This window comes from Chelonia mydas, chromosome 7 (assembly GCF_015237465.2).
Source record: "Chelonia mydas isolate rCheMyd1 chromosome 7, rCheMyd1.pri.v2, whole genome shotgun sequence".
Taxonomy (NCBI): Eukaryota; Metazoa; Chordata; order Testudines; family Cheloniidae; genus Chelonia; species Chelonia mydas.
The window spans coordinates 23,489,831-23,517,789 of record NC_057853.1 but is presented as its reverse complement, the minus strand read 5'-3'; the positions used below and the strand labels follow the sequence as shown (position 1 = coordinate 23,517,789).

The 27,959-nt window shown below is 60.5% G+C and overlaps 1 protein-coding gene across 4 annotated transcripts in view; it reads left to right on the top strand.

The window, feature by feature from the left end:
• COL7A1 (collagen type VII alpha 1 chain) overlaps positions 1–27,959 on the top strand; it is a 119,775-nt gene that overhangs the window by 42,998 nt on the left and 48,818 nt on the right. For all 4 annotated transcript variants that reach the window (XM_043551663.1, XM_043551664.1, XM_043551665.1 and 1 more), the window contains 45 exons: positions 163–282; positions 893–1,039; positions 1,458–1,594; positions 1,829–1,955; positions 2,325–2,468; positions 3,638–3,810; positions 4,846–4,875; positions 5,527–5,553; positions 5,745–5,789; positions 6,342–6,434; positions 7,566–7,637; positions 8,059–8,094; positions 8,175–8,228; positions 8,978–9,046; positions 9,415–9,528; positions 10,634–10,660; positions 11,016–11,069; positions 11,383–11,445; positions 11,774–11,833; positions 12,586–12,621; positions 13,380–13,424; positions 14,119–14,154; positions 14,704–14,748; positions 15,229–15,264; positions 16,524–16,559; positions 17,026–17,058; positions 18,164–18,235; positions 18,844–18,903; positions 19,452–19,487; positions 19,914–19,994; positions 20,715–20,750; positions 20,851–20,895; positions 21,473–21,544; positions 21,638–21,682; positions 22,582–22,608; positions 22,699–22,743; positions 23,128–23,208; positions 23,710–23,745; positions 23,888–23,923; positions 24,366–24,446; positions 25,330–25,365; positions 25,821–25,892; positions 26,600–26,644; positions 27,291–27,326; positions 27,775–27,810. In XM_043551663.1, coding sequence (XP_043407598.1) covers positions 163–282; positions 893–1,039; positions 1,458–1,594; positions 1,829–1,955; positions 2,325–2,468; positions 3,638–3,810; positions 4,846–4,875; positions 5,527–5,553; positions 5,745–5,789; positions 6,342–6,434; positions 7,566–7,637; positions 8,059–8,094; positions 8,175–8,228; positions 8,978–9,046; positions 9,415–9,528; positions 10,634–10,660; positions 11,016–11,069; positions 11,383–11,445; positions 11,774–11,833; positions 12,586–12,621; positions 13,380–13,424; positions 14,119–14,154; positions 14,704–14,748; positions 15,229–15,264; positions 16,524–16,559; positions 17,026–17,058; positions 18,164–18,235; positions 18,844–18,903; positions 19,452–19,487; positions 19,914–19,994; positions 20,715–20,750; positions 20,851–20,895; positions 21,473–21,544; positions 21,638–21,682; positions 22,582–22,608; positions 22,699–22,743; positions 23,128–23,208; positions 23,710–23,745; positions 23,888–23,923; positions 24,366–24,446; positions 25,330–25,365; positions 25,821–25,892; positions 26,600–26,644; positions 27,291–27,326; positions 27,775–27,810 — 2,837 coding nt within the window. The remainder of the gene's footprint in view (positions 1–162; positions 283–892; positions 1,040–1,457; positions 1,595–1,828; positions 1,956–2,324; positions 2,469–3,637; positions 3,811–4,845; positions 4,876–5,526; positions 5,554–5,744; positions 5,790–6,341; positions 6,435–7,565; positions 7,638–8,058; positions 8,095–8,174; positions 8,229–8,977; positions 9,047–9,414; positions 9,529–10,633; positions 10,661–11,015; positions 11,070–11,382; positions 11,446–11,773; positions 11,834–12,585; positions 12,622–13,379; positions 13,425–14,118; positions 14,155–14,703; positions 14,749–15,228; positions 15,265–16,523; positions 16,560–17,025; positions 17,059–18,163; positions 18,236–18,843; positions 18,904–19,451; positions 19,488–19,913; positions 19,995–20,714; positions 20,751–20,850; positions 20,896–21,472; positions 21,545–21,637; positions 21,683–22,581; positions 22,609–22,698; positions 22,744–23,127; positions 23,209–23,709; positions 23,746–23,887; positions 23,924–24,365; positions 24,447–25,329; positions 25,366–25,820; positions 25,893–26,599; positions 26,645–27,290; positions 27,327–27,774; positions 27,811–27,959) is intronic.

Below are 27,959 nucleotides of genomic sequence, written 5' to 3'. Positions count from 1 at the left end.
TGAAATGCAGAACTGTGCTTCCCCGACCCCTCCTCCCTTGCCTGATGGGTTGGGTTTGCTCCCCACGCCCTCACGAACTGTTGGTGGGGGTCGGGGTGACACCAGTCCCTTGGGCTGGAGTGGGAGGCACACTCTACACCCTATTCTTTCCTGCCCTTCCAGCACCTCTGGGCCGAGTCACCAGTTTCCGGGTGACGGAGACCCGAGATGATTCTGTGACCTTGGCCTGGACTCCGGCTCCTGGGGCCACTGGCTACCTCCTCACCTGGAAGCTGCCCCGAGGTAATGAACAGATTTCCAGCACGGCTGCCTCTGGGGCTGCAGAGCTACAGCAGGGACCCCTAGAGCCTGCATGGAGCTGCGCCCCATGGCTGCCTGAAGAAAGGGCCCCCCTGAAGAGATAGGAACCCCCCTTCCGTGCTGGGCCACAGCTAGCCCCCACCTCTGGGACTCCCTTGCTTGCCCAAAACAAGGTCTGCAGAAGTCCTGGCTAAGGCTGTGCAAAGCCCTAGAGGAAACCCAGGCTCAAGGCCAGCGAACTGAAGTGAGATTGGGGCTCAGCCCCCGCTTAGTGGGCAGGAGCCCAACTCCCCCAGCTGGCAGCCTGCTCCAGACAGGCTAGGTCACTGCTGGGAATGGGGACCTGCTGGGGGGTCGCTCTGCAGCAGGGTGGATGGAGTGGAGCTCTCTGGCCTGAGCCCAGTCTGGAAAGAGGGTCTCTGTTTCCATTGCTGTGGGATCCTTGACCATCCCCCGTTCAAATACCCCTTCAAAGAGAGACAGCACTGAGCAGAGAGGTGGGAGGCAGAGGGGATGGGTAGCAGGGCGCACACTAGGGCCATCTCCCTCGGACCCTGTCTATGCTGAGGTCCCTTGTCCCTGTTCGGGTTAGAGGGAGGCGAGACACAGAGGACACTGCCCGGGTCAGCAACTTCCCACCAGGTGTCGGGGCTGCGGCTGGGGCACAGATACCTCTTCACCATCCGGCCGCTGTTCGGGAGCGCCAAGGGCGCGGAGTCCACCCTCACCGACCGCACAGGTAAAGGACAGCCTGGCTGGCTCCCAGGACCAGTCCGGCTCCAGTTCGGCTGTGGGAGGGGTAGGGACTGGGCTGTGGGGCCTGGCTCCATTGGGGCACTTAGCGGTTTGGGGCTCAGCCTGGTCGCTGCTGGGACAGGGGCTCTCACTAGTCAGCTGGCATCTCCGCACGGCAGTGAGGCCTCAACTGGAGCCTGCTACCGCTTGGGTCTTTTTGGTGGCTGTGGAGGCTTCCTCAGCACTCACTGCCCCTGATCCTGAGCAGTGGGGCAGCAGGCAGGAGCCTGCCCTGCACACCAGAGCAGAGGTGCGGGGAGCAGCTCCTCCGTCAAACCCACCCACAGGAGCTGAGCTGCCCTGGGCTTTTCTTCCTGTCCCACTGCCTCTCAGGGGCTCCCTCATCTCCTTCTCCTGTGCAGTTTGCAGGGATGTTCGTGGTGACATCATCTTCCTAGTGCATGGCACCCGGGACAGTGCCTACAGCGCCGAGGCCGTCCGTGCCCTGCTCTCCAACACCGTCTCAGCGCTGGGCCAGCTGGGCCCTGATGCCGCCCAGGTACTGGGGGGCAGGGCTGGCCTGGGAGCAGAGCTCTGGTTCTCCCCACTGATGTGGAGGGGTGGAACGTGCACCCTGCACACATACTCCTTGTTCCTCCACCTGCCCTGGGGGCTGCCTTGGGCCATTCTGTGTCTCCCCTTCCCCTGCCCTGGGGCTGGTCCCACCCTGTCCTGGGACCACATCATGGCTGTGATCTCAGTGGCCTGGCTGACCTCTTGCTTTCTTCCCCAGGTGGGCCTGGTGATCTACAGCTACCGCAGCATCCCGTGGGTCCTGCTGAATCGCTCCAGTGACCTGGGCACTGTCCTGGAACGGATCCGCACCATGCGCTACGAGGAGCCCAGCGGCAACGCCCTGGGTAAGGGGCCCCATGCCTGCAGCCTGGGCTCCCCCATGGTGCCTGCTGAGGGATGGGGGTGATGCCAGCTTTGGATGTCGTGCTTCTTCGATGCCACAGTGCCAGGGGATGAGGACAGAACACTGTCTGGGGGAGGGGCAGGAAGGGAGGGGGCCCTGTACTCCGAGAGCCCTATGCAGTGGCGGGTTGGACTCTGCAACCCCAGGCCATGGGAACACCTTCCCAGTTGGCTGGGGTCCCGCTCTGGAGTTAACCTTGGGTGGGTGTGAGTGGTGATGGGGGAAGGGGATGGAGGTGGCGGGGCCCTATGGGGGGTGAGATAGAGGTGGCATCACACCTGCTTGGTAGTGATACCCTTTCTCTCTGCAGGAGCTGCCATCAACTTTGCCAGGACCTACATGCTGAGCCCCAGTGCAGGGCGCCGGCCTGGTGTGCCAGGGGTGCTGGTGGTGCTGGCAGACAGCCCCTCCGGTGACGATGCCATTGGGCCGGCCAGGGAGATCAAGGCGACAGGTGAGAACTGAATCCCTGGAGCTGGGATGTGGCGTTTGAGCCAGGCGGAGAGGGTGGGATGGGTGTCGCAGACCCACATGATCGGTGCTACACCCCCAGCTTTGGAACCCCTTCAGCATGCCGGTCCCCCTGTGGGTCTCGCCCTTTCTCCAGGGTAAGCCACTCTACTTCACCGCCTCCTTTGACTGGTCCTCAGTGCCTGCAGCTCTCCTGTTTCACATTGTTCAAGTCCAACTGAGACAGACCCCGCGGGAGACTTGTGCGCTCTTGGGGGGATCAATGCACCTCGCCGAGTGTTTGCAGTGATACTTCCACAGTCAGGTTAATTCGCTAACTGGAGCACAGCGTAGGAAGGCCTTAGGGTAGTCTAGAGAACTGAAGGTTAAAGCACAGACCTTTCTGGTTAGTCGAGAGCCCAGCCAAGCTGTAGTGACCCCTTGGTTCAAGCTGTGTCTGTCTCCCTCCATCTGATCTTCTCCATCAGACCCCAGGTGAGAGCCTAGACTCCCTCCAGCAGCCAGCTCTGATCCCCCACCTCACTCCTTCCCAGTCCTTTGTTCTCGCCCTAGGGAGATGCTGTTCAGCCTCCCTAAAGAGAGGCAGGAAAATCCATCTCCCCCTGGGTCATTGGGTGCTAAGTGCCAGTGTCTGAGCAATTGGATTTGCCATTGTCTTCTCAGATGCTCCATTGATATAGGGCATAAGTTCCAGACAGCTAGGCGCCATTCACATCTATGTCTTAGCCTGCCCCGAGAGCAAACAGTCCTTTTCTACCCACTAGATAACAATTCAGCATATAGGGGAAACCGAGGCACCAGACAGACTCATAAAAGTATTAGAAAATGTTCCCACTTTGTCACATCGGGCAATAGCTGGGGGGCAGGGGAAGGTGTGGGGAAGAAGGGAGAGGGCAGGCTGGTAGGGAAGGAGTTTACAATGGTGGGAAGGGAGGGGTGTGTGTGGGGAGGGGGGGGAGTGACAGGAAGGGAGGGGATTGTGTGGGAACCTCTCCCTCTCCTCTTTACTGCTGGGTTGGTCAAAACCCCTGCTCAGGGCAGTTTGCCGGGGTGCCGGAGCCTTTAACCCCTTTCCCTTCACCCCCCTGAGTGGTGAGTCCAGGGGGGTTAGTGCCAGGCTGGCCCCCTGAGACTCCTTTCTGCTCTGTGTAGGGATCCAGGTGCTGGCGGTGGGCATGGACGGGGTGGATCACGAGCAGCTGCGCCGCATTGTCACCAGTGAAGACCCGCGCAATGTTTTCTATGTCAAGGATTCGAGGGCTGGCCTGTCGGAGCTGGAGGACAGGCTCGCCAGCACCCTCTGCAGGGTGACTGTCACGGACAGGGTAAGAGGGGAGAGCGGCCTGCAAGGGGGACGCTGCCTTCTTGCCCCAGGTAGGGTTGCCAACCCTCCCGGTTTTGCTGGGAGTCTCCCAGAATCGATCTCTATCTCCTGGAGGCTACTGAAGCCAAACTGGGAGATTTTTAGGCCGCTAAATGTCTGGTGGCGCAGCAGGGCTAAGGCTGCCCTGGCTCCGTGCTGCTCCTGGAAGCAGCCGGCATGTCCCTGCAGCCCCTGGGGGGGAGGGTTCTCCATGTGCTGCCCTGCCCCAGCATTGACTGGGAACTGTGGCCAGTGGGAGCTGCAGGGGTGGTACCTGCAGGCAGGGGCTGCACGTGGAGCCCCCTGCCACCCCCACAGGGGACGCAGGGACATGCTGACCGCTTCCAGGAGCGGCGCAGAGCCAGGGCAGGCAGAGAGCCTGCCTTAGCCCCGCTGCGCCTCCAACTGGGAGCTGCCTGAGGTAAGCGCCACCCCCTCCTGCATCCCAACCCCCTGCCCCAGCCCTGAGTCCCCTCCCGCATCCAAATTCCCTCCCAGAGCCTGTATCCCTCACCCCCTCCCATACCCCAATCCCCTGCCCCAGCTCCGAGTCTCCTCCCAGAGCCTGCAGCCCGCACCCCAGCCCCCTGCCCCAGCCTGGTGAAAGTGAGTGAAGGTCGGGGAGAGCAAGGGATGGGGGATGGAATGAGCGGGACATGGCTTCAGAGAAGGGGTGGGGAAAGAGTGTTTGGGTTCGATGTGTGATTAGACAGTTGGCAACCCTAGCCCCAGGGCTGCCCCCAACTGCAGGCCCGGAGCTATCCCAGAGCCAGGTTGGAGCTGCTGTCGGGTGGGGCATAGGGAGTTGCAAGTGACTGAAGCCCTGGGGCTGGGGACAGCTCTCCCCTCCCCCTGCACATGCAGCATCTCCGTGGCCCATGTGTATAATGTCCCCCTGCAGGTGGGGGGTGCTGCTCCCTGCCCCAGGGGCTTGGCATGGGGTGGAGCTGACATGGCTGCCCAAGGCCCTCTCTAATGCAGAACTTTTCCCCCTCAGCTGGAGCCCTGCACGGTGCAGTGTCCCAAGGTGAGTCCCACACCAGTCAGCACCTTTGCAGCTTCCTCCCACGAAGAGGGGGCTGCAGGAGAGCGACTGCAGAAAGCCGGACCCCTCCTGGAGCTGGGGGAGGGAAGGGATGGGAGCCCTCCTGGAGCTGTGGGGATGGGCCAGCATGGAGTTATTGTGGGGGATCAGTGCAGTGAGCAGTGGGAGGGGAGGCAGCGTGGAAGAATCAGGCTGTGTGAAAGGCCTGTTTGGGGCAGGGGAGCGTATTGGAGAGGGGGCTGCAAAGAGGACTCCAGGCTCTGGTAAAGTGGGGAGTCAGGGGACATTGAGGTGCCCTTGGGAGGTGAGCAAACACCTGGGGGGAGGGCACTCCACCCCCAGGTGTATCTGCAGAGGGAGTGGGCTGCTTCCAGCCCAGAGCCTTGGGCCACAGGGGTGGAGGTGAGAGCGCCAGGCCCCTGGCCAGGAAGGTGGGGAGAGATGGGCTGGGTGATGGCTTTTCCCTGCCAGCTCTGCACTGACTCCTGGAGCAGCCTGGCCAGCCCCATCACTGTCTGTGCTGCTCTGGGGAATGGCTGGGCCGAGGTGCAGGAGGTGGAGATGCTCGCGGGTGGCTCTTCTGCCTGTTGCTGCACTGCCCCCTAACTGGCCTCTTTGCTGTTTTTGCTGCAGGGTGAGAAGGGGGAGCCCGGCCAGACTGTGAGTATTACAGGATTTGCTGGAGGGGTGCTGGGGTGCAGGGTGGGGGAGGGTCTGCTCCCCTTCCAGGGGCTGCGAGGCCACTTTGGTTTAGTGGCTTAGCTGATGGACTTAGAAGCTCTGACTGCTGATCAGCCTGCGTCCTGGGAGTGCGAATGGCCATTCATTCCTGTCTCTGTGTCTCTGTGCAGGGGCAGAAAGGACGTGTGGGGCAGCCTGGCCCCCCTGGACACCCGGTAATACCCCCCTCTGTGTGTGGGCCCCTGGGCTGGGGGGACTGTGGTGCTGAGCTCTCCCTGCACTCAGTGTGGGTGCAGACCCCGTGTTAGAGTCAGGACCTTTCCAAGGCACAGGGCATGCCTGGAAATAGACTGGGACTGGGGAGCTCAGCTAAGGGGTGCTGCCGCCGGCAGTCCCAGGGCCTCTGCGCAGTGCGGGCTCGTGTGAGGAGTAGCACAGGGGCCTTTAGGGGGCCTTATTACAAAGCCCCTGTGTCACCCCAGTAAGCAGGGAGGAGGAGATCTAGGGACCCCTCCCTGGGCCTCCTGCTGCGCTGTGCTCCTTAGGGGCCCTCATTGGCCTGCCCTAGGAAAGCTTCTTGTGGCAGCCAATCGTCCTGCTTCTTCTTTGGATAGGCGCAGAGAGCAGGAGATGGAGGCACTGCAGGGTGATGGGCGCAGAGGGGCCTCCCAAGGCCCCGAGCCTGCCCTTACCACGGGGGATGCATCTCCACGTAATAACCCCATGTCATTTCTCCTTGGCTGTTTTCTCTCCTCTGTTCTTTCTAGGGCCTCAATGGGCTTCCGGGCCCCCCAGGACCAATTGGGCCCCAGGGTGCCCCAGGCGAGATCATCGAGCGGCCCGGCGAGAAGGGGGACAGAGTGAGTGAGTGCTATTCACGCCCCGTGCCGGGGGGAGGGGCCAGGGCACTGGATGGCTGCATTGTAGGGGCAGAACATCCACTTTGTTCAACTCTGATCTCCTTCAGAGCCGGTGCCCTGAGGGTCCCTCTGGGTGCATCCTCCATGCCCATGTCCACTATGGAGCCCCTTGGTGTCCTTATTTGTGGATGCTTGAAGCCCACTGGCAGTGCTGGGCACGAGGGGCATGGACAGCACTGAGTACAAGGCACTAGGCCCATTGACGGTGCTGGGTGCCAGTAGCACCAACAATGCTGGCCACAAGGCACTGAGCACCAGGCTCTTTGGTGGTGTTGGGTGTCAGGGACATGGACAGCGCTGGGTCAGAGGTACCGGGGCCATTGGTGGTGCTGGGTGCCAGGGGCACGGACAGCGCTGGGTCAGAGGTACCGGGGCCATTGGTGGTGCTGGGTGCCAGGGGCACGGACAGCGCTGGGTCAGAGGTACTGGGGCCATTGGCCATGCTGGGTGCCAGGGGCATGGACAGGCTGGGTCAGAGGTACCGGGGCCATTGGTGGTGCTGGGTGCCAGGGGCACGGACAGCGCTGGGTCAGAGGTACCCGGGCCATTGGCGGTGCTGGGTGCCAGGGGCACGGACAGCGCTGGGTCAGAGGTACCGGGGCCAATGGTGGTGCTGGGTGCCAGGGGCACGGACAGCGCTGGGTCAGAGGTACTGGGGCCATTGGCGGTGCTGGGTGCCAGGGGCATGGACAGGCTGGGTCAGAGGTACTGGGGCCATTGGCGGTGCTGGGGATGCAACTATCTTTCACACCCCCTTTCTTCTGGGGTTTCTCTGGCACTAGGACCCAGGAGGGATCCTATCCCCATGGAATCCCTTGGGGAGCTAAAAGCAAGTCCAAATGGGGCTCTGTAGTGAGAGCTTTGGCCAAATCCCAGCTGAGGGGACCCTCTAAGCCAAGATGCCCTGTCCCAAATTCAGCCCCCGTGGCTGCCCTGGCACAGCTCAGCACTCTGGGGTGACTTTGAACATAAATGGGTTTCACTCTGGGGCGTGAACCAGGCTGGGAATGGTGAGTCCAGTGGCCAGAGCAGAGCCAGGACCTGCTGGTTTATTCTCCTCTCTGTTCCCAGGGATTCCCAGGAGTGGATGGGATCCCAGGAAGCCCTGGTCGCCCTGGCAACTCTGGCTCCCCTGGCCAGCCGGTAAGTAATTCCTCCTAATTCCTCCTCTTGGGCCATATTTACCATTGTTCTTTGCCTGCCGGGTGATTTACATCCCCTTGCCCGTGATGCTTTGCAGCACTGAGCTATTACTTGACTTCATTCCATGTAACAAGGGTTGCAGAAGTCCAAATTAAATGGGTCTCTGAGACCCACATTGCCCCTGTTGTCCCCCGTGTCAATCCCCTTCCAGGTGCTGTCTCCTGCCTGTGGTGGCTAACTTCAGTGCCATGGACTGTAGCGGTTACCCTGCTCCATTGTTCCTGTGTCTGCATCTTGCTCCATGCATGGCATGCAGACCACGTGTGTACCTCCTCTCTCGGCTTCAGTCTCCTGCTCCCTTGGCTAGAGGATGCTCCTCATCTTGTTGTTGTTGGTTTTTTTTTTTGTTTTTTTTTTTCAGGGTAGACAAGGCATTCCTGGTCTCAGAGGGTCCCCGGTACGTAGAGCTCCTGCTTCCCCGTTAGCCTTGCTCCCTGCTCTGGAGCAACCCTGCTCACTGTTGCTTTTGCCTTCCAGGGGGACCAGGGCCCAGTGGGGCCTCCCGGGCTGCGGGGAGAGAAAGGCGAGCCGGTAGGTAGAGGTACATCCCGTCCAGTGCCGCCTAATGTGGCCACCATCTTGGATTCCCCACCAAGCAGGGCAATCCCAAAGGCTCCGCTTGGAAAGAGAGAGAGAGAGAGAGAGCGAGCTCTGTCTGCAGCAGCCTCTGCCGGCTCCTAGCCATGTGGGGTGGTCCACAGCCCCCCCCCCCCCGCAACTTTATGTAACCCCTGATCCCTCCAAGCTCTGTGTCCCGCATCCCTACCAGGCAGTGCTGCCGTGAGCAGGTTCTGGCATTGGCAAGAGGGAGGCCTTCCACCTTAGAGCCAGTTAGACATCTCCCTGTAAATTACACACACGTCATACTGGGGTCACAGCAGCGCTCCCAAGCTGAGCAGGGTGGAACCAGCTCAATGCTTGGAGCGGAGACTCCACAGCACTCCAGAGCCAATGAACAACTCAATAGGGATTGCTCTCCTTTGATCTTGGTGCCGAGGGCACTGTGCTGCTGGATAAGTCATAAAACTGAGTTCTTGGCCATTTGTGATCACTAACGGTCCCCTGGCCCATTGCCCAAGAGTCTGGTGCTCACCCCCACGTCCTGGCCAGAGTCCAGCTCTGGTGACTCTGTGCAGCCTTCCCCGATTTCTTCTTCGCTGCCTGTCCTGAACCGTGGTGCAGTGTCGCTGGTACAGCTGCCATGTGTTCTCCCAGAGAAGCTGAGGCTTGTATATGGGGCTGGGCTGGTGCACTGAGGTTTGGCCTTCTGTTTTGTGTAGGGAGATCCAGGGGTGATTGTGAACGGAGGAGGGAGGCTGCCTGGCCGGAAAGGGGAGCCTGGGAGTCCGGTACGTAATAGAAAGCAGGTTTGGACTGTGTGGTCATTGGGGTACAGGAACGAAAGGAGAGGTCCTGTAGCCCAGGGCCCTGGCACCCACAGTGGGACTGCAGGGGGGGCTTTGCATCTCTCCGCCCCGTGGTGTGAGCCTCTGGAATCCGTTCAGTGGCACCGAGAGCATTCCAATGAATCTCCGATTGCACGAGGATTGGTGCCCCCAGGGCACTTCTGCTCTGAATAGATCTGTGCTCAGCTCTTATTCTATGGATCCTGCCCTCTCAGGCCTCCTCAATATGGGTGTCGTTTGGGAGGGTGGGTGGTCCATGGTGCGCTTTCTCACCAGCACAGAGCACTGATGGAGCCTCTCTGATTCTCTAGGGAAATCCTGGCCTGCCTGGAAACCCTGGGCCTAGAGGAGTAGTCGGTGATCCAGGACCTCCTGGGCCCAGTGGACCTCCAGGGCCGTCCGGACCTGCCGGAGAGTTTGTCAAGGTGCGTTTCCCTCTCCCGCTTGGGAGGAGCTGTTCAGAGGCCCTGCCCCGGGCAGCTAGATTGAGGCACATCGTGCCCCCTCCCCTGTGCATGCGCACACAGCCTCTTCCACAACACCATGCGCCCGCACGGCAGCCCCCATGCAACCCCTCTACAGCTCCTTCCATGCACGCAGGCCCTGCCATGCCCTGCCTCCCCGGGCATGCAGCTCCTACCCCACCCCATGCATACAGCAGCCTGCCCCAGCACCTTCCACACAGCCATGCCCTGCCTGTGGTAAGCTCGCCTGGCCTGGGGTGGGCTGAGGTTTCAGGTTGGGGTGTGCACCAAGAAGCCTGAACTGCAGAAGAAGCTCCGGCAGTGCCTGGGGCTTGGGCAGCAGCGGGGCTGGGGAAAGGTGGTGGGGCAGACACTCACCTTCGCATCGGAGGCACATGGCAGGCTGAGGAAGCGGTACGGTTAGGGCAGCTGCGGTGGCACGGAATCCCTGCACCCCTACCCCGGGCACCCAGAGCAGCCACCCGCCTGGCTTCTTCTTCCCCTTCCTGGCAGCTGCTCTTATGCAACAGCTAGTGGGTCCTGTCCTGGAAGGGAAACAACCCTTCTCTGTCCCCTAAATGATGTGGGTTTGCCCAGCTGTCCTTTCCCCGCCCAGCTCGGCTCCAGCCCCTGCCTCCAGGCATTCCCTCTCCCCAGGATGCTCCATCTCACACCCTCCGTGGCTGCAGGGGTGGAAACACATCCGCCCCCACAATGAAAATTAGCCCCCATTACCCCCCTGATTCTGCTGCCTCCTGCTGTATGTGCATCGTCATCCCCCCCCACGTGTGCACACTGTGTGTCCCTGTGGATCTCTCACCTGTGCACACATGGCCCCACCGTGGCCCCTGGCCAGGTGTGTACACCCAAGCCAGATATTCTGAGGCTGCTCCTGGTGAGTGGGTATCATGCTGAGCTTATCTTTGCTTGTGGTTTCCCTGCCAGGTGCCCTGGGCTATGAATGCACCAAGCCCACTGAGCATTGCGTTCCCAGGGCCGCCTAGGGGGCACTAGGTTGCCAGGTGCAGGAATCCCTCCCTTTAACCCTGTGTATTTCCTCTTGCAGGGGGCGAAAGGCGAGCGAGGGGAGCGGGTAAGTGACCTTCCTCCTTCCCTGGCTCTTCCCCTGCGTGCTGCGCTCTGGCCTGGGGGAGGCTGACAGGCTGTGACGCTCAGCAGCACTTGCCCCTTCATGCCAGCGGGTGGGGTCCCACAATGCTGTGACAGGGCAGCAGCGGGCTCTGCTCTCTGCATTGTGGAGCTGGCCTGTGGGAGCTACAGCCAGTTAGCCACAGGGCTGAGCCAAGACACGCTCCCCTGGGTGGAGGGGCTGTGTTTGGGTGCAGAGCCAGCTCGTGGGGCCGTCAGGGCATAGGCGGGTGAGAGGGGTAGTAGGAGTGATATCTCCTGTGACGTGATATCTGAGCTCCCTGTGATTGTCTCTCTAGGGCCCCCCAGGGCTGATTGATGGGGTACCTCCCGGAGGAGAGCCAGGCACCCCGGTGAGTACCTCCCCGTGCCATGCCAGGGCTGGGAGTGGAGATGCATGGGTGAGAGAGGTGGGTGGGGATGGGGTGAGGGTGACTCTGTTGGTGGTGTGTGGTGTGGAGGAAGTGGGGTAAGCAGGACTAGCGGGGGATATGAGTTAGGGAAGACGCAGAATAAGGCTCCATAGAAAGGGAAATCCCCCTTGCTAGATGTGGGCAGTGTTAACCTTGTGCTGAGGCTGGCTTCCCATGAACGCCATGTCACTCAGGGCTGGTCTCCACACTGCTCAGGTTGGTCTCGGCTCTTTCTTTCTCTCTCGTTCCTCAGGGCTTGCCTGGCGATCCTGGGCCACGGGGACCTCCTGGGCCCCCAGGACAGAAAGGAGACAAGGTAAGAGGAGTGGCTGTGGTGAGAGGCAGGGGTCGCAGGAAAGCCCAGGCTCTGCTAGTGCAGGATCTGCTGCCATCCCTCACCCCCTAATCCGCTGTGGGATTGTGCTCTGGTCTCCCTTCTGCACAAAGGCACTTGATGCCGTGACCAGGGCGATGCACACATGGTAGGAGACTGCTGTGGCTTGTAGTGACCTCGTTTCCCTGGATCCCACCCTGCTAACCTGGAGGAGCAAAGGAGCCATCCTCGCTGGCTCCTGTCCCCTCAAGTTCCCTGAGATACGATGCCTTTGTCTTTTCTGGACACTTGCTTTGCTCTTTGTCCCCAGGGTGATGGGGAAGAAGGCTTTCCAGGGCCCCCGGGTCGCCCAGGGGACCCAGGAGATCGGGTGAGTCCCCTAAGAGGAGGTAAGCCATGCCCTGGTGGAATGAACCCAGCTGGCATGGAGCACCTGTGGAGCCTCGAACAGCAGGCCCCCTGAGTGGGGAACAGCGAACCGCTCTAGGGCTATGTGGTCAGAGCTGGGAAAGGCCTATTAGACCCGTGAGTCCATGCCCCAAGCAGGGCAGGAGAGAGCCTCTAAATCAGAGACTGCATGAGGCCCACTGGGCCAGCGCTCCGCTGGCTGTCTCCCTAGAGCCAGCCCTGCCTCTCCTCAGCTGGATGGCAGCTTGGCAAGCCCTGCCCCGGGGGTGGAGGAGCTCATGTACTCGGCTGGCTGCTCTTACACCAGTCGGATGGCAGTCCTAAAAGCCACCTCAGCCAGGAGCCTCCCCATTCTCAGCTCTGGTAAAGCAGCCTTCCAGCTGGGGGTGTGCACAGAGCAGGCGCAGTGCTGGGGGGCTGCTCACGCCCTGGCTCAGACCGCCGGCAATGGGGCCTGAACAGGGGCAGGAAATAGTCATGTGCACAGGTATCCTGAGGAAGTCGGAGGCTAAGCCTGCAGGAGTGGGGGAGTGGGTCCTGGATTCCAATCTCCTCAGCCACTGACCCACCGGGCTGCCCCCTAGACAACCCAGCTCACGCCTCGCTCCGATCAAGCAGGGAGATAGGTCCAGGCGCCCCTGAAAACACACCTCAGCAGGTTTTGCCAGGGACTCCCTGGTGGAGAGATGTAACATTCTTGCTTCGCTTTCCTAGGGCCCGAGAGGACCTCCAGGTGAACAAGGAAGCAAGGTGGGTCCTGGGAGACCTCCCTGCTGGAAGGCTGGTTCAGGTGGAGACGGGGAGTTGGGATTCATGGGTGGTGTATCCAGTTCTGCCAGTCCTGTGCTCTGCGACCTTGGGACGGCCCCTTCTCCTCCCTTCTGCACCTGTTTCCCCCTCTAAACGGGGGCGGGGGGGGATGCTGTCTGTGTCCCTGGGGCCATGGGGATAACATGCCTGGAGATCCCAGAAGGAGGTGCTGAGTGTGAATTGTTATTACGCAGGTGGCCTGCCCGCTGTACATGGTCACTGCCCTGTAACAAGGACGCCCATCTGAGCCTTTCCCCCCTGAACTCTCTGGGGAAGCTGGATATGATGGGGCACCGCTCCCAGGCCCTGCTCTTTGGTGCATGGGCTCCTGGCCAGAAACCCTCTGCCTGTGATGGCCCAGGGACAGTCTGAGACAGAGCACTGCAGCCTCAAGTGGGGAAAGTCAGTGGGAGCCAACGAGCTGCTGAGGCCGCGAGCCTCTTGTGTGTTCCTGTGCCGGGGAGTGAAGGCAGGGCCACGCAGGTGGGGAGTTGCTACAGTCCACTCTGCTCATGGGGTCCCCCTAGGAGACATCTGCTGGCTGCTCGCCCAGTGGTGCCTGCCTCTTGGAAACTCTGCAGGATGAAATAGGCCGAAGGCCTCCGCTGCTGCCCCTGGGGCTCCTCCCAGCTAGGTCCCATCGCCGGGCGTGGTCCTTGTGCCCTCCAACACTGATGCACTTATCTCTTCTGTGACAGGGAGACCGTGGGCAGCCGGGAGAGCTCGGAGAAGCAGGGGAGAAGGTGAGAGTTTGCTGGAGCACAGGGTTACGCTGTGGGGATCAGGGGTATCGGGCAGTGCCTCACCTGTGCCCTTGGGACAGTGCTGTTGAGTCACGACATCCCGTCCAATCAAGAGGAGAGTTTGGGACCAAGCAGGTGACCTGCTGGAGCAGGCACCACACTCAGGGCTCCTGAGCTGAGGCTGAGTGCTGCTGGCTGCTGCTCCCACCTCCCGAGAGTGCTCCCTTTGCACAGGGAACAGGGGTCTGCAGTTTACACCCCTGGGACTTTCTGGCCCCCTGCCTGTTACTGCTGCTCCAAGCCAAAGCTCTGCCCCAGAAGTGATGGAGAAAACCGGAGCCCTGAACGGGAGAGGCTGGGATTTCCCTGTGACCATCCCTGTCTGCCAACAGCCTCCCCAGTGACAGACTGGCTCACAGTCTGCAGGTGCGCTAGAGACGTGGACAAACTGGATGTGGATTGCTGGGCCCTGGGATGGGCAGGACTGTGCTCTGTGCTATGGCCATGTAGCTCGAAACCCCTGCAGAAGACTCTCTAGAAGATGGATGCTCTGCCCTAGTCTGTTTCGACCAGGTTTCCAAAGAGGGTGCCCGTTGGCTGCTAGGGTGCTGCTGCAGGGGGCAGGGTTATCCGAGGGGCCCCAGTGAGTATGCGCCCGGCTGAAATGTCCTTTCTCTTTCCATTTCCTCTGCAGGGCGATCGCGGACTCCCTGGGCCGGAAGGGACAAAGGTAGGTTCGCTCTGGGTTAACCTTTCACAGCCAAGGGCCTGCGATCGCCGGGGGTGGGTAGTAGGCAGGACAGCTTTTGCCAGAGAAGCTGGGTCAGCCCCGTCCATGGCCCTGGCTCATTCTGTTCAGCTTTGTGGCCCCCTCTGATCAGCACATGAGGGACAGCAGCTGGTTGGGGAGAGTGGCTCTTCTATTGTGCCAATGCAGCGGGCCAGTGCGCTTGCTCTCTCTGCTTCTGTCAGGATGCTGGAAGCTTCTGCACAACCAAAAGGGTCCCCTTCCCCCAAACCCACCCACGTCCTGCAGCTCAGGAGAGCAGGAGCGCTGGCCAGAGGCTTAGATCAAGCAATGCTGTGTGATCCCAGCCGGGGAATGGTTGGGGGAGGAGCAGAGAACTGGGTGAGGTGGGGAGGCTGAGCAAGGGGTGTGCTCTGGGTGCAGGTTGGCTCCTGCTGGGCTGTGGGGGTGTGATGGTCCTTCCTCACTTCTAAATGCCAAGTGTGCACAGAGCCTGTCCTGCTTCCACTCACACCTTCTGTCCTGTTTCAGGGGGAGCCGGGAGCCCCAGGCCGCCTGGGCCCAACAGGCAGAGAGGTGAGTGTGGGAGACCCCGCCTAGCCCAGGTGGAACATGGCAGTGCCAGCCCCACACTGTTACAAAGCCTGGGCAGGAATGCGCCTGTGCTGAGATGTCTGCTGCAGCGCCCCCTGCTGATCTGGCACTGTGTTTTTTTCTCCCCTACCCCTCCGCTGAGCTTGACAGGCCCAGGGGATGGATGGAGGGGACAGAGAAGGAGCAGAAATGACTATTGGAACCTACTGTAACTGCCCTGCCGAGGCCTTGGCTTAGTACACTGAGTCAGTGGGAGAGTTCGGCAGTCAGGGATCCTCCCTCCAGCTCCTAAGCAATGGGCCCCAGCACAAATTGGGCTGGAGTCCCATCCATGGTTCTTGGTCAGTCTGGCTCTGGCCTGGGGCGTGAGTCTCTGGGGCGGCTGGCATTCCCTGCATGGATAGACGAGGTTACTGCCAGTTCTCTCATGGGCTTTTCTTGTCTCTCTAATCTCTGGAACAGGGATTGCCAGGACCGTCCGGCCCGCGAGGGGAAAAGGTAGGGACCCTTTGACATGGCCTGTGTCCTGCCTGCTTGCTGGGCCCCTTAGCCAGCTCTTGGGGTGAGCAGAGCATTTGTGGGGCATCCATGAAGTGAGAGATGACAGTGCCCACCCCTGAGCTGCACTGATTTTCCCCCCATCCCCCCAATGTTGCTCCTAATGTGGAGAGTTCTCTTCCTGTGCGTGTCTTCTCTGGGCCTGCACATCCCGAGTGTTGCCTTCGTCAATGTCCCTCCCGCAGATCTGGGCCTCAGGGGCCAGGAACCCTGGGTCTAAGTGCAGAAAATACTCAGAGTGTCCTTAATGCAACAGACAAGGGGTCAGCTGCCACACTGCTGCCCCTTTGCATTCATCACTGACGTTTGGTGGGTGCCTGGAGGCTAAATGAGGAGTGGAGGAGGAGTCCAGGTAGGAAGGGAAGGGCTCTAGGTCTTGGGGGAGAGAAGTGCTGGGAATCCCCCTTGATAGGCAAGACTGGTGGACAGGGCTGTTGGATCTTGGAGAAGCTCTTAGAAGAAATAATATTCCCCAGATGGCTCTTTCTAGAGAGGAGGTGTCTCCCCTGTGCTGGGATTGCCCTGCAGAGGGAGGTGGCATTGCGTGCAGTCCGCTTGGCTTATCGCATCAATACCAGCCTATCTCCTCCAGCCAGAGGAGCTGGTAGGGCAGAAAGCAGATGTCCTCCCTGTGTGACTTGTGCCATCTGTGCTCACTGGGCACAGAGAATGGGACCACTGATGCTCTGTCACGCAGCTGGGGCAACAGCACTCTCCTGGCTGTTGTCGCTGTCTGGGTCTCTGGCACTAGCCCCAGTGCCCTTGGGCTTGGGTTCCCAGCTCTGCAGGGGAAGGGGAATCCTTGCGCTCTTTGGATCTGGGTGTTTAAAGTCTGTGGTGTGGGGCAACAGGAAGAACAATACTGCAACCCTCCAGTCTGGCACTAAGCCCCTCGGCAATCTCCTTGTCAATAAGTAACGCCCAAGGAATGGCAGCTGGGTCCCCGGCTGTCCGATGGGGACCTTGGCCTGCAGCGCTCAGCCAGGTGCAGAGGGCTGGTGAGTGAGCCATGCTGGCAGATAAGCTGAAGGGCCATGGCTCTCAAAGGAAATCCAGCTAATCCCGAGAGACCCTCGGCACGCGGGGCCCTCTGATGGCTTCCTCACGCTCCCAGGGCAGGGTGGGCTGCTGCCCCTCGGGAAGGCTCTGCCCCCTGGGCGGGGTGGCTGACCCCTGGCCTTTGTCATTCTTTCCCTTAGGGGGATCAAGGTGCTCCTGGGGAACCTGGAAAGCCGGTAAGTGGCCTCCTCTCTGCCAGGCAGAAACTGCATTCCCGAGGGCCAGGAAGGGTGTTACTGGGCTCCCAGCACGTAGGGTGGATACTGACCCTCAAAGGGGCAGGAGAGGCACCACGGGACCGCGTTGCTGGGACAATGACCCCCAGCGTTGGTGCTTGTGGGAGGGTCAGTGCAGAGATAACTCACTTCAGGGAGTGGGGCGTTGCCTACAGGGTGCTACTGCACCCAGCAGTTGAGGTTCTTCCTCTGTACCCCACCACCCTTCTCCTGAGTGCTGACCTCAGCCAGGGGATGGGCAGAAGGCTGCTCCTGTGGATACCTGGCCAAGGGGAAGTGCTCCCCCTGGTGGCTGTGAGAGGTAGCAATTCCCATGAAGGGCAGGCAGGGCTCTCTCCCTGTGTCCTTGCCAGCAGGGAGCGGTGCACAGGTTTCAGCAGTTTCTCTCCTTGTGTTTCTCCTCCAGGCTTCCAGCGTCTCTGGGGTCAAAGGAGAGAAGGTAACTGAAAATGATCCTGTCCCCAGAAGTGGGGCGCTGACGTGGGAGGGGCCTCTCTTAGCTCTTTTGCAAATGTACAGTGTGTAAGATGCACTCCCAGCTGGCACTGTGTGTTAGGGCAGGGCAGAGTGCAGCCATGGGGCGTGGGCCTGTGGCATGGTGGTGGCTGATGTGACCCAGGAAGGGGGCAGTTACCCAGCAGGGCTGGCGAGCTCAACTACATGTTGATTCTGCTCCGTGGGCCAGGGTTTCTGGTTAGGATGACACATTCCCACAGTGACCAGGAGATGCTCCCAAAGGTCGAGGGGAGAGGCCAGCCTCTGTGTAGTAGCTTAGGGTTGGTCTGTTATCAGCTCAGTGCCTTGTTACTGGGGTCAGCCTTGGGTAAGAGAACACACCTCCTTTAGGCTGCCATATTCCTACCCTGTGTTCCCCTCTTCACCCACTCTGTTCTATGTCTCTCTTTTTCCCACTGCATTGCCTTTCCTGCAGCAACTCTCAGGACCTGAGGGTGTCACTCCTACTCCCATTCCCTTCTGTCTGCTCAAATCATCAGCAGTGAAAAAGTTAGAGATGACACTCACGTGAGGTCATTGGGCTTGAGAGTTGCTGCTCCAGTCGGATCGGCAGGGGCGCTCACCCACTGGGTCATCGCAGCAGGCTCTCTGCAGACGCGGGCAGCCATCGCTGCAGTGGCTGTGCTCAGCTCATGACTGGAAGGCTCTCTGCAGCTGGGAGGGCGGGAAACTTATTTCTTGTAATGAAAGCTGAGGCCAGGCAGGCTGGAGCCCCCATGCTCAGGGGCAGAGGGGGCTTTGGCTTCTCTGGGGGCAGTCTGGGAACTTTACCTGCACAGAGGCAGCTTTGACCCTGCTCTCTCCAGTATCCCAGACACATTCCTTCCACCCCCCCACCACTCCTGGCTCCAAGTCACTTGTGGTCAGTCCAGCCGGCTCCTTTTAGTGTCATCCTATCCTGAGCCCCGCCTGCCCCCGTTGCCCTGGGAAGCAGATGAGCAGCTCTGTCTCGCCCGTGGGGGGAGGGTCAGTGTTGGGGTCCAGAGGGGAGCTCTGTGTGGCTGATGGTGCTGTTTCCTCTGTTCCAGGGTGACAGAGGCCCTGCAGGAGCAGAGGGGGCCCCGGGTCCCAGGGGAGACGCAGGAGATAAAGGAGCCCGCGTGAGTATCATTTAGGCCGTCAGCACAGCCAGGAGCTCTGGCGGAGGCAGGCAGCTCAGTGGGGGCCCAGGGGATAAAGCCATCTCTCCTGTCCCCTCTGAGACCCGGGCTCAGGGCCAACTCGCTGAAGTGAGTCTGGGGCTCAGTTCCCCACTTGGTGGGCAGAAGCCCAAGTCCCGCAGCCAGCAGCCTGCTCAGGAGGGGCAGGGACACTGCTGGGAGTGGAGACCGGAGTAGCTCTTGGCGCTGGAGAGGGTGATCACTCTGGGACATGGGGGTACAGCTCTCATAGCTGGGTAGGAAAGAGGGTCTCTGCCACCAATGCTGCATCCCGCAAGGTGGCCCCTCAGTGCGCCGTGGCTTAGAGGCTCTTCAGAGGTGAGTCTGAAATCTGGGCCTGTGCTTGGGGCTCCCCAACATGCCTGTGTAGCTCCGTGCTCTGGGAGCTGGAATCCATCTCTCCCTGAGGGCAGGCCAGGCTACACCATCCTCTCTGGGTGTAACATCGCTGGGGGGACGCAGAGAGAACCACAGCTTGGCCAGGTGAGGAGCCTGGAAAGGGCTTGTCCTGCCTGCCTTGCTCTGACCTGCTTTTCTTTTTGTTTCAGGGTCCCCCTGGATTCAGTGTCCCTGGCCCACCTGGCCCCAAAGGAGAACAGGGCGACAGGGTGAGTCTTGCCTGCCTGCTTTGTGGCTGGCATCCCACAGCTGGCTGTGCCCTGCATCCTGGGCCAGGTGCCATCAGGGCCATGGGGCCATGCTCCCACTCGTCTCTGTCCCTGGGATTATGTCTGACTCAAAGCTCTCTGTGAGGAGGGAGTTGCTTGGTCTCTATCCTTCGGGCCAGGGTTGCTGGGGTGGCATCGATCAGCCCAGGGCTGTGCCCCTCTCTCCCTCAAAGTGGTGGGTAAAGGGCTAGAGAGCCACTGGTAAATATGAAAGTGGCTGGTGTAAGAACAGGTGGGAGCCCATCTCTGCACAGGTGTGGGGCCCTGGTTCACCTGCACTCTGGGTGGGGGAGGGATTTGGGGACTCGCACCCCCACCACCCATGTGCAAGAAGGGCTCTATGGAAAGGCCCAGGAGCAGTCCCCAAGGCCCCGCGAGTTCTGCTCCGTGTCCCACAGCCTCCCCTGAGACCACATCCAGTGGGGGCTGCACAGACCCTGCAGGCAGCCAGGTCACCAATAACAGCCTCTCTCTTTCCGGACAACCAGGGGATTGTCGGCCTCACTGGCAAGAGTGGCCCAAAGGTAATGGCTCTGTGGGGTGATGGGGGGTGCGGGGAGGGCTCCTCTGCCTGGCTGCCCTGAGAGCTGGGTTGTGTGTGTGCGCTGGGCTCCTCTCCGCAGGTGCTGTCCTATGGGAGGAGGGGTTCCTTGCTTCTTGCCCCATTTGCATGGATGCTGTGTTGCGGGGGGGGCTCGCCCTGCCCTGCCCTGCATGTGTGGGTGTTGTGTTGTATGAGGGGGAGGGAAGGTGCCTCTGGGCATTCACTGTTTATGTGGCGGGGGGGCTCACTGGTTACTGTGGGGTGTGTTGGTGGGCTCCTCTTGTTCTACACTGTTCACATGGGTGCTGTGGGTTGGGGCTCTCTTAGCTGGGTGCTGGGTTGTAACTAACTGGCTGTACATTGACTCAGCCTCTCCTCTCTCTGCTGTGATTTTTCTCTTGTCCAGGGTGACCCAGGGGAACCCGGTGAGAAGGGGGAGCTGGGGAGACCAGGAGCTCCAGGGCAGATGGGCCTGCGAGGGAAGGAGGTAATGTAGAGGTGCTCTGGATGAGGAGGGCATGACCTGGGTGCATTCCAGGGTGCCCATGAGCAGGCAGATGGGGCTCTTGGGTCTACAGTTCTGACTGTTGCCTCAGACAGTTCCTGCTGGTGGAGAGCCTGTTTCTGGCCACAGTGATTATACAACATGGTGGAGTTTCCATGGAGACCCTGTGCCAGATTGTCATGACAACATCAACAGGCTATTTTTAACAGGGGATCCAAGAGGTATTTGAGGGGGCTGTGTGCAGTGGAGGTGTATCCGGTGAAGGTTAGTTTGAGGGGCTGGTGCGGGTGGGGTTATGTGGAGGCATATGCCTGGGGAGGAGGCTGTGTGGTGTGGAGGAGTGTGCCGAGTGGAGGAGTGTTTGGGGTGATGGTGGGGGCTGTGTGGAGTGGAGGTGTATTCCTGGGGGTGTAGCGAGTAGAGATGTGTTCATGGTGATGGTGGGGCTGTGTGGAGTGGAGGAGTGGTCCTGGCGGTGTATCGAGGGGAGGCGTGTTCCTGGGGGTGTAGCGAGTAGAGATGTGTTGAGGATGATGGCAGAGACTGTGTGGAGTGGAAGCATGTTCCAGGGAGACGGGGGCTTGTGCATATGGAGGTATTTAGGGTGCTGGGTTTGCACACAGGGTGCACTGAGTGGGTGACTCTGTTTTGTTGGTCAGGGAAGATTACTGGTAACTCTTTTTTCTCTTGTGTGTGCTGCAGGGTGAACGTGGTGAGAAGGGTGATGAGGGGACCCTGGTAAGTGATCAGTCTGTCGCTTTGTGGCAATGCCCCTCCCCTGCTTGGCCACACTTGGCTTTTCCCACCATTCGCTTACTTCCCTCTCTTTCCCTCTCAGGGAGAGCCGGGTCAGCCCGGCAAACCTGGAGACCGGGGCCCCCGGGTAAGTGAGGGGGCTGTGAGGGGTGTATCCCGTGGGGTGGAAGGGAGGAAGAGATCATGGGAGGCCTGCATGTGGGCTCCCCCAGGGGCCAGGGTTGCTGGGATCAAGTGGGGACATGGGGATGGACAAAATGCTGCCCCTCCATGGGACTCCATGCTTTCATGCTCCCCGAGCTCATGTGAGTGGGGAGCTGCAGAAAGGGCCCAGCTGAGCCCTGTGTGCTGCCTGGGGGTGAGACAGCAGCCGAGATACTGGCTGGGGTGAACTCCAGAAGGCACAGCCTGGGGGAATGATGTTACAGTGGAGTTTGTCCCCGCCCCGGCTGCTGGGTACCCTCCACTCTTGGGGAGCCTGGTGAATTCCAGCCTCTGTAGGGGCAGCAGCACCATCGCTGCGTGTCCCATGGGCCTCTTGGAGGGGCCTCTGCCTGGCCCCTGCTCCTTAACTGCTGAGACCTGAGCGCCCCTGCTCCTCCCCAGCCCTGTTCCTTGGGTCTGGGCTCCACAGCCTCTCACTCCAGCGTGGGGGTCACCATAGTGCTCTGGACCTGCTGCCTCACCTGCTTTCTCTCCACCAGGGCCTACCAGGAAACCGTGGCCTCCCCGGCGAGAAGGGTGACCAGGGAGACCCAGGCGATGATGGCAGAAATGTAAGTTCCCAACTTGCAGCCCACCTCCTCCTTTCCCAGCAGCCGGTTGCCTGACTCTCCCCTCCCCTCACTGTGTCCCTTCTCTCCTTGCAGGGCAGTCCTGGAGTACCAGGGGCCAAGGGCGACCGCGGGGAACCGGTGAGTAGCTGCACCCCCTTCTGCCACGCTTGGAATGAAACGTTTAGTGCTCAGCTTGGGGGTGCTCCACCCCCACACAGACCCTTCTCCTTGGGGCACTGCAGTAGGGTGAAGCTAGGGCTCCCAGTGTCACACCTAGAGGGCTGCAAACAGGGCACAGGAGCACCACCATGACCCACACACAATGGAAATCCAGGCATGTAGGGGGATTGCCATCCTCTGAGAGGAGCCACTGCAGGCTCAGGGTGTCCATTGCATGCTCCGTGCACACACCCCTGCTCCTTTTGCACGCTCACCCCACGAAGACACAGGCTTACTTGTACACTTACTGATTTGCCCTGGTCTGTGTGGTGCTGCCCGGGCCTGCGCGTGTCCTCCCTCATGCTCGCCCAGACCCTGCACAAGTATCCCAAGCTCAGGCGATGGCACCTGGGTTTGATGATCTTTCCCTTCCAGGTGTCTGGTTTAGAGCCAGCCCAGGCTAGCAGTGCTGGCAGCTAAGTTGATGTGCTAAGCCTGATGTCTCGCCCAGTCTCTAATGGGCGGTCTCAGCAGAGTACCCAAAGGCTAGCTGGTCCCCAGAGATGGGCCAGGTCAGGGCAAGGGGGCAGCGTGGAGAAGCTTGCACCAGTTGCCACCCCTTAGCAGCTGGTCCTGGCTATGAGAACCCCCCAGTGCAGCTTCTTGATTCAGGGCAAGATGTGGAGCTTGGGCTCCATTCAGGCTCCATGCTGGGTGGGGGCTCCCAAAGCTCTTATTTAGCTCTTGTATGTCTAAGGTGGTTTGGAGCACTGCAGAGCTTTCCCCCTGCCCCCACGGGGTGCTGCTGTGTCTTGGGCTGTCTGTGAAGATGTCCTGGAGGCCTCCATTAATGCTGGGCTCTCTCTTCTTCTCTGCAGGGGCTGCCTGGACCCCCAGGACGAATTGTAAGCTCAGCATTTCTTTGTCCCTGCCCTGGTTGTGTTGGGTTTGTGCCCTGGGCCCCATAGCATGTGACCCCTCTCTCTTCCCCACAGGTCGATTCGGGAGCTGTAGGAGGAACTGGAGAGAGAGGCGAGAAGGTAACGCTGCTATCATCTCCTGAGGGCTGCCGTAGGATGAGTGCGGTGGAGCTGCCCTCTCTCTGCAGGAGTGGGACAGCCCAGCTGAGGGCCCTAGGCCTGAGGCTGGGCTGTAGCCTAGCACTCTGTGTGTTCTGATACCGCTCAGGACTCTGCAGCATGGACCACACCTGCCCTGCAGAGAGACTGTCCTGGAGTGGAACTGTTCCCTCCCTGCCTGGCAGGGGCATGGCTCACTTGGGCTTAGGCTCTGGGGGTGCACCTGGAGGAGGATACATCACAATCTGGTTCCAGGGGAGCGACAGAGCTGGTCCACCTGCCTGAAAACACTGAACGTCAGTGGTCCTGTGTCTAATCTGTTCTGATTGGCTGTTTCCATTTCAGGGGGAGCCAGGGGACCCTGGAGAGGATGGGATGAAGGGTGCGAAGGGCGAGGCCGGGGTACCTGGCCTGCCTGGAGAGAGGGTAGGTGCTAGTGCCTGGGAGTATCTGTCTCAGGAGGTGCCGCTTGGAACTGAAATGCCCTTGGGTTGAAAGTCTCTGCAAGCAGAGCTCTAAGGGAGGGAGGGGGGTGTAGCAGAGGGAGCTGAGGGTCTGGGAGTAGCTCCTGGGAGCACAGAATAAGGGCGGCTGTCTCGCTGGGAAGGGATGCCCATGTGGGGGGTGGGGAATGCCTGCCAGGGGAGCAGTGAGCGTGGGGAGGCTGCATTGGGAGGGGGGTGTATTGCAGGGGTTGGGGAGTCTGTAGCTCTGGGTTTGGGGCATAGGTGCACATAAGAAGGGAGCATGCTGGGGGCTGGTACCTCTGGGGAGCGTGTGCATGTGGGGAGAGCCTGCACAGAGAACTGGGTCATCTCTCAGGTATTCACGTGGTGAGGGGCAGGGTGATGAATATATGGGGGAAAGTGGGCCCCAGCCATCTCCTCCTGACACTCCTGGAGCAGAACCATCTCCTTCCTCTTGCAGGGGATCGAAGGCCCCAGAGGCCCCCCCGGAGCTCGGGTGAGTCCCTGTTCCCTTTCCTCTCTGCTGCTCTGGAGGGATGCAGCACTTCCTGCTCCCCACCCAGGTGCTGGGGAGCTTTGGCTGGCTCTGCCCCTCACCTTGTGACCAGCCATGTTCTCTTCTGTTTCGTACCCTTCAGGGTGACCCTGGAGACCGAGGCCAATCAGGAGACAAGGTAAGAGCCTCACTTCCACGAGACATGCCAGGTCTGCCTGGGCCCAGCATGGGGTGGGCGGGAGGGTGGAGCTGGGGTGTGTTGGAGGGGCCCCATTGGGCCGTATCATGTCTATAAGTGGAGCTCTCGCCAGGACCTGCAGCCGGCAGGGCCTCTTTGCCTTCTTCGTGGGGGAGGAGGGATACATCCCTGCTGCTTGGCCTGTGCTCGCAGTCCCGGGTGAGGGGTGCAGAGTGCAGCATGCCCATCTGCAGGGGGCAGGGAGGGGGCATCCAGCTTGGGGGCCGAAGGGCTGGCCTGCAGCACTGTTGCTGGAAGGTCCTTACTTCCACTGCATCCGGTGCTGCACCATCTGTTCTCCCGGCCCCACTGGTGGACTCTCGGGGGAGGTCGGAACGGGGGCGCCTCGGGGCGAAGCTGTCACTGCCTGGTTCTCTTTCAGGGAGACCGAGGCCCTCCGGGGCTGGATGGCCGGAACGGGTTGGATGGCAAACCTGGGCAAATGGGCCCCGCGGGGCAAAGGGTAAGTGTGGCCTGGCTGGGGGTCCCATCCTTCTTGAGTGAGGCTGCTCCTCAGAGGGGCCTAGGAGAGGCTCTGCTCCCTGCAAGGAGAGCCACTAACTGGAGTATTGGTGTATCGCCAGGTCCCGCTAGCCATGTAACATGCCCCTGGCAGCGTGACCTGCCCCTGATAGCATTGCCACATGACAGCAGCTTGTGCAGGTGCCCAGGAGACCCCTTCCCCAGGCTCCAGGACCCCCGCTGTAGCTGAAGGAGCTGCCTCAATATGGAGGGTTGTGGTAGGAAGGCAGGAGAAGGCTTTGCCTAGCAGGGCCATGTGGGGCTCTCCGCATACAGGCTGACAGCTGCCCCAGCCGTGCCAGCGCCCCCTGGAGTAACACCCCCAGGGTGGGAGGGAAGTGCAGTCTCTAGGGTGACCCACCCAATCCTTGGCCTCTCTGCTGAGATGCCAATAACGGCACCAGTTAGTGCCAGCTGTGATGGTGGCTCAGTAGTGCAGGCACCTGTCCTTGAGGACCTGGATGGAGACCATCAGCTCGTTCACTTCAGCCACAGAGCCCATGGAGCCGGAGCTGGATTTGAGTCTGTGCCTAGAGGGAGGGTCTGTGTCGCTGAGCCGTGTGGTGCTCTGGGCTCATTTGTGTCTGTGCCCCCTGAGTGCCTGCTGCCGGGCTAGCTCAGGGGTGCTGCTGGGTTTCCCTGGGTGGCTGCTGCTCCCTTCCAGTGAGTCTAGGGGCCCTATTAGCAGAGGTGCCTGTGTGGTGGTGACCTCTCCTGCTTTCATGCCGTGAAATGAGCCAGGCCTCTCTGGAGCCCCCCGGCAGTACCCTGACAGGCCTGAGCCCAGCCCCAATGATCATGGCCATGTTCTCTTGTTTTTCTAGGGTGACCCAGGCAAGCAGGGTGATCCTGGCCGAGATGTAAGTATGGAGCTCCTGATTCTGAGGGGTGGTGGGTCACACAAGGCAGGGGGCTTCTCCGCTTTCCCTGGGGCACCCCGAAGTCTCATGCACGAGGCCAGTATCTGAATAACACTGCAGCAATGGGCCCAGGAGTCACCAGAGCAAAGCACTGGTTCAGCTAGCTCTGTGCCCCACCTCCCTGTCACAGGGGTCCATCCATTCCAGTATCCTTCCTCTGACCAGCAACTGATGCTTTACCCTGCGGGCCCAAGGCCTGGAGATGTGTGTTGAAATCCTGAGCATGATGGAGCTGTCCCGGGGGCCATCTGACCCTGCAGAGTCCCTGGCCTGAGGGCACTGCTTACCCCTGCAATCACGAGTCCTCCTCTCCCTTTGTTGTTGAGCTGCTGCCCCTCGTGTCTGCCTGTGACCCAGCTGGGATCTGCCTCTCACCTGATCTTTTATTGTTGCAGGGGCTGCCAGGCCTACGAGGGGAGCAAGGTGCCCCAGGAGCCATCGGCCCCCCAGGACCACCAGGCTTGGCTGTAAGTAGTTTGGTTGACTGTTGTGGGCCATCCCTGCCGGCTGTTCCCTACATCTTCTCTGGTGTCGCCCTGCACTGGCAGGGCTCCAGATAACCCACTACCTGCCTTGCCTCCCTACCAGGGGCTTCCTTATGAGGTCACTCCTGCTCTCCAGCTGCCTCTCATCCATGGTCTCCACTCACCCTTATGCGCCTGACCTGAGGGGTGTGACCCTGCTCCACACCATGTCCCACATGCTCTGGGAGGCCTGTTCCCAGGACTCATGCTGCCCTGTTGGCCCATCATTTTGCCCTGAGCAGCCTGACCCAAGTCTGATGTGAGGCCTGCTTGGGCCTGGGGCTGCTTGCCCAGAACTTTGATCTCTCAGGAGGGTTTAGGGCAGCCCTTAGCTCCCGGCAGCCCTTAGCTCCCAGCAGCCCTGTTTGGCTGGTTGCTCTGACAGCTCAGCCCATGCTATTACCCTGGGTCTGGCTCTCTCCAGTCAGCTGTCATGCCCCAGCTAATCACTCTCTGGGCAGGGCTCACAGCGGGGGCAGGTATCCTGACCCAGCCTCCTCTAGGAGCTGCTGCCCTGTGGTATGACAGCATTGGACTCCAGCCACACTGCCGGTCAGGGTGAGCCCAGAGGGGGCCTGCAGAGGAGTCTGCTGCTGTCTCAGGCACGGGGAAGGCCCCTCACTCTCCTAACAGCCTGTGCTTCCTTCAAGGGCAAACCCGGAGACGATGGCAAACCCGGTCTGAATGGGAAGAACGTGAGTAAAGGAGCCAGCCTCTGCTGGAGAAGGGCAGCTCCTGGCTGTGGTGGGCAGGGTCTCTAGGCCTGAGATGCAAGGACCTGCCCAGGCGAGAGGGAGCTGCGCTGGCAATGGTGTGGGGACAGAGGAAGAGACTGCTGCCTGTAAAGCTATAGCGTCCTTGAGACCGTACTGAACGCAGGCAGAGGGCTCCTTATCAGACTCTGGTGCCGCTGCGCCCCCCGCCCCGACAGACCAAATATTGGCAACCCCTGTAACAGATCCTCAGCTTGCCAGGACCTTCCACTGATGGGTTGTCAAAGGGGCATAACAAAGGGCTTCCCAAGCCCAGAGTGTGGGTTCTCCCCAACCCTCCCATGTGGGGCACCCAGTGTGCAATGGGTAACCACCAGGGCCAGAGTCTGCCATCTCCCTGCTGCCCGCCATTCCTCAGCTCCACTAGCCCTGAGGGAGCCTGGCTCATCTGAGGACTGTATGGCGGATGTCAGGAGGGCTGGGGGACCCAAGGCGATGTATTGTGCTCCCCAGTGTGGAGGTGACAGTCTGATCTGGGCTCTCTCCCCACACCTGCCCAGGGCCCAGCCCCCTAGTGTGCAGGGCCTGTGTGGAACAGGGCTTTGACTAATGGTTTCTATCCTCCTAGGGAGAAGATGGGACTCCAGGAGAAGATGGGAGGAAGGTAATGAGCTCAAGGGCCCCTCTCCCCTGGACTAGCCAGCCCCCTTTGCTAGGCAGGCCTGCGAGCGGCCTAGCAGGTGGGGTTCCCCTGGGTGACAGACTCTCCTGCTGCTCCATTGTCTCTGCCAGGCACCTCTCACCATGCATTTCCTCCTGGTGCCAACATGCAGCTCCGGGCTGCTCCAGCTTTGCTTACCCAGCAGGAGGGGTGGGTGAGGTCAGGCCTGATGTTACTTCCTCCCCACTAAGTAGCAGTCTCAGACCTTGCTGGCTACAGGGGAGGGGCCATTGGGAAGACAGACCCAGGCTCTGGGCGAGGGTTCCTGCCCCAGTGGGGGCAGGGCAGGCGGACGCAGTGGCTGGGCCCTACCTGAGTCCCTTTGACTGTCTCATTTGGAAATGGAATGAGGCTGTAAGATAGCCATTTTCTCTTGGCTTTTCCTGATTAGGGGGACAAAGGAGAAGCTGGAGCCCCTGGCAGAGACGTAAGTACCTATGATTTTCCCCCGTCTCCTTTCCTCTACCTGCCCTGGATTTACCTCAGTCACAAATTGCCCCCCAGCCTAGGGGCTTGGCGCAGGGTCTGTCTGTGTTTGGTGGCTCCACATGTGACTCTTCCGTGTGCTGCCTACAC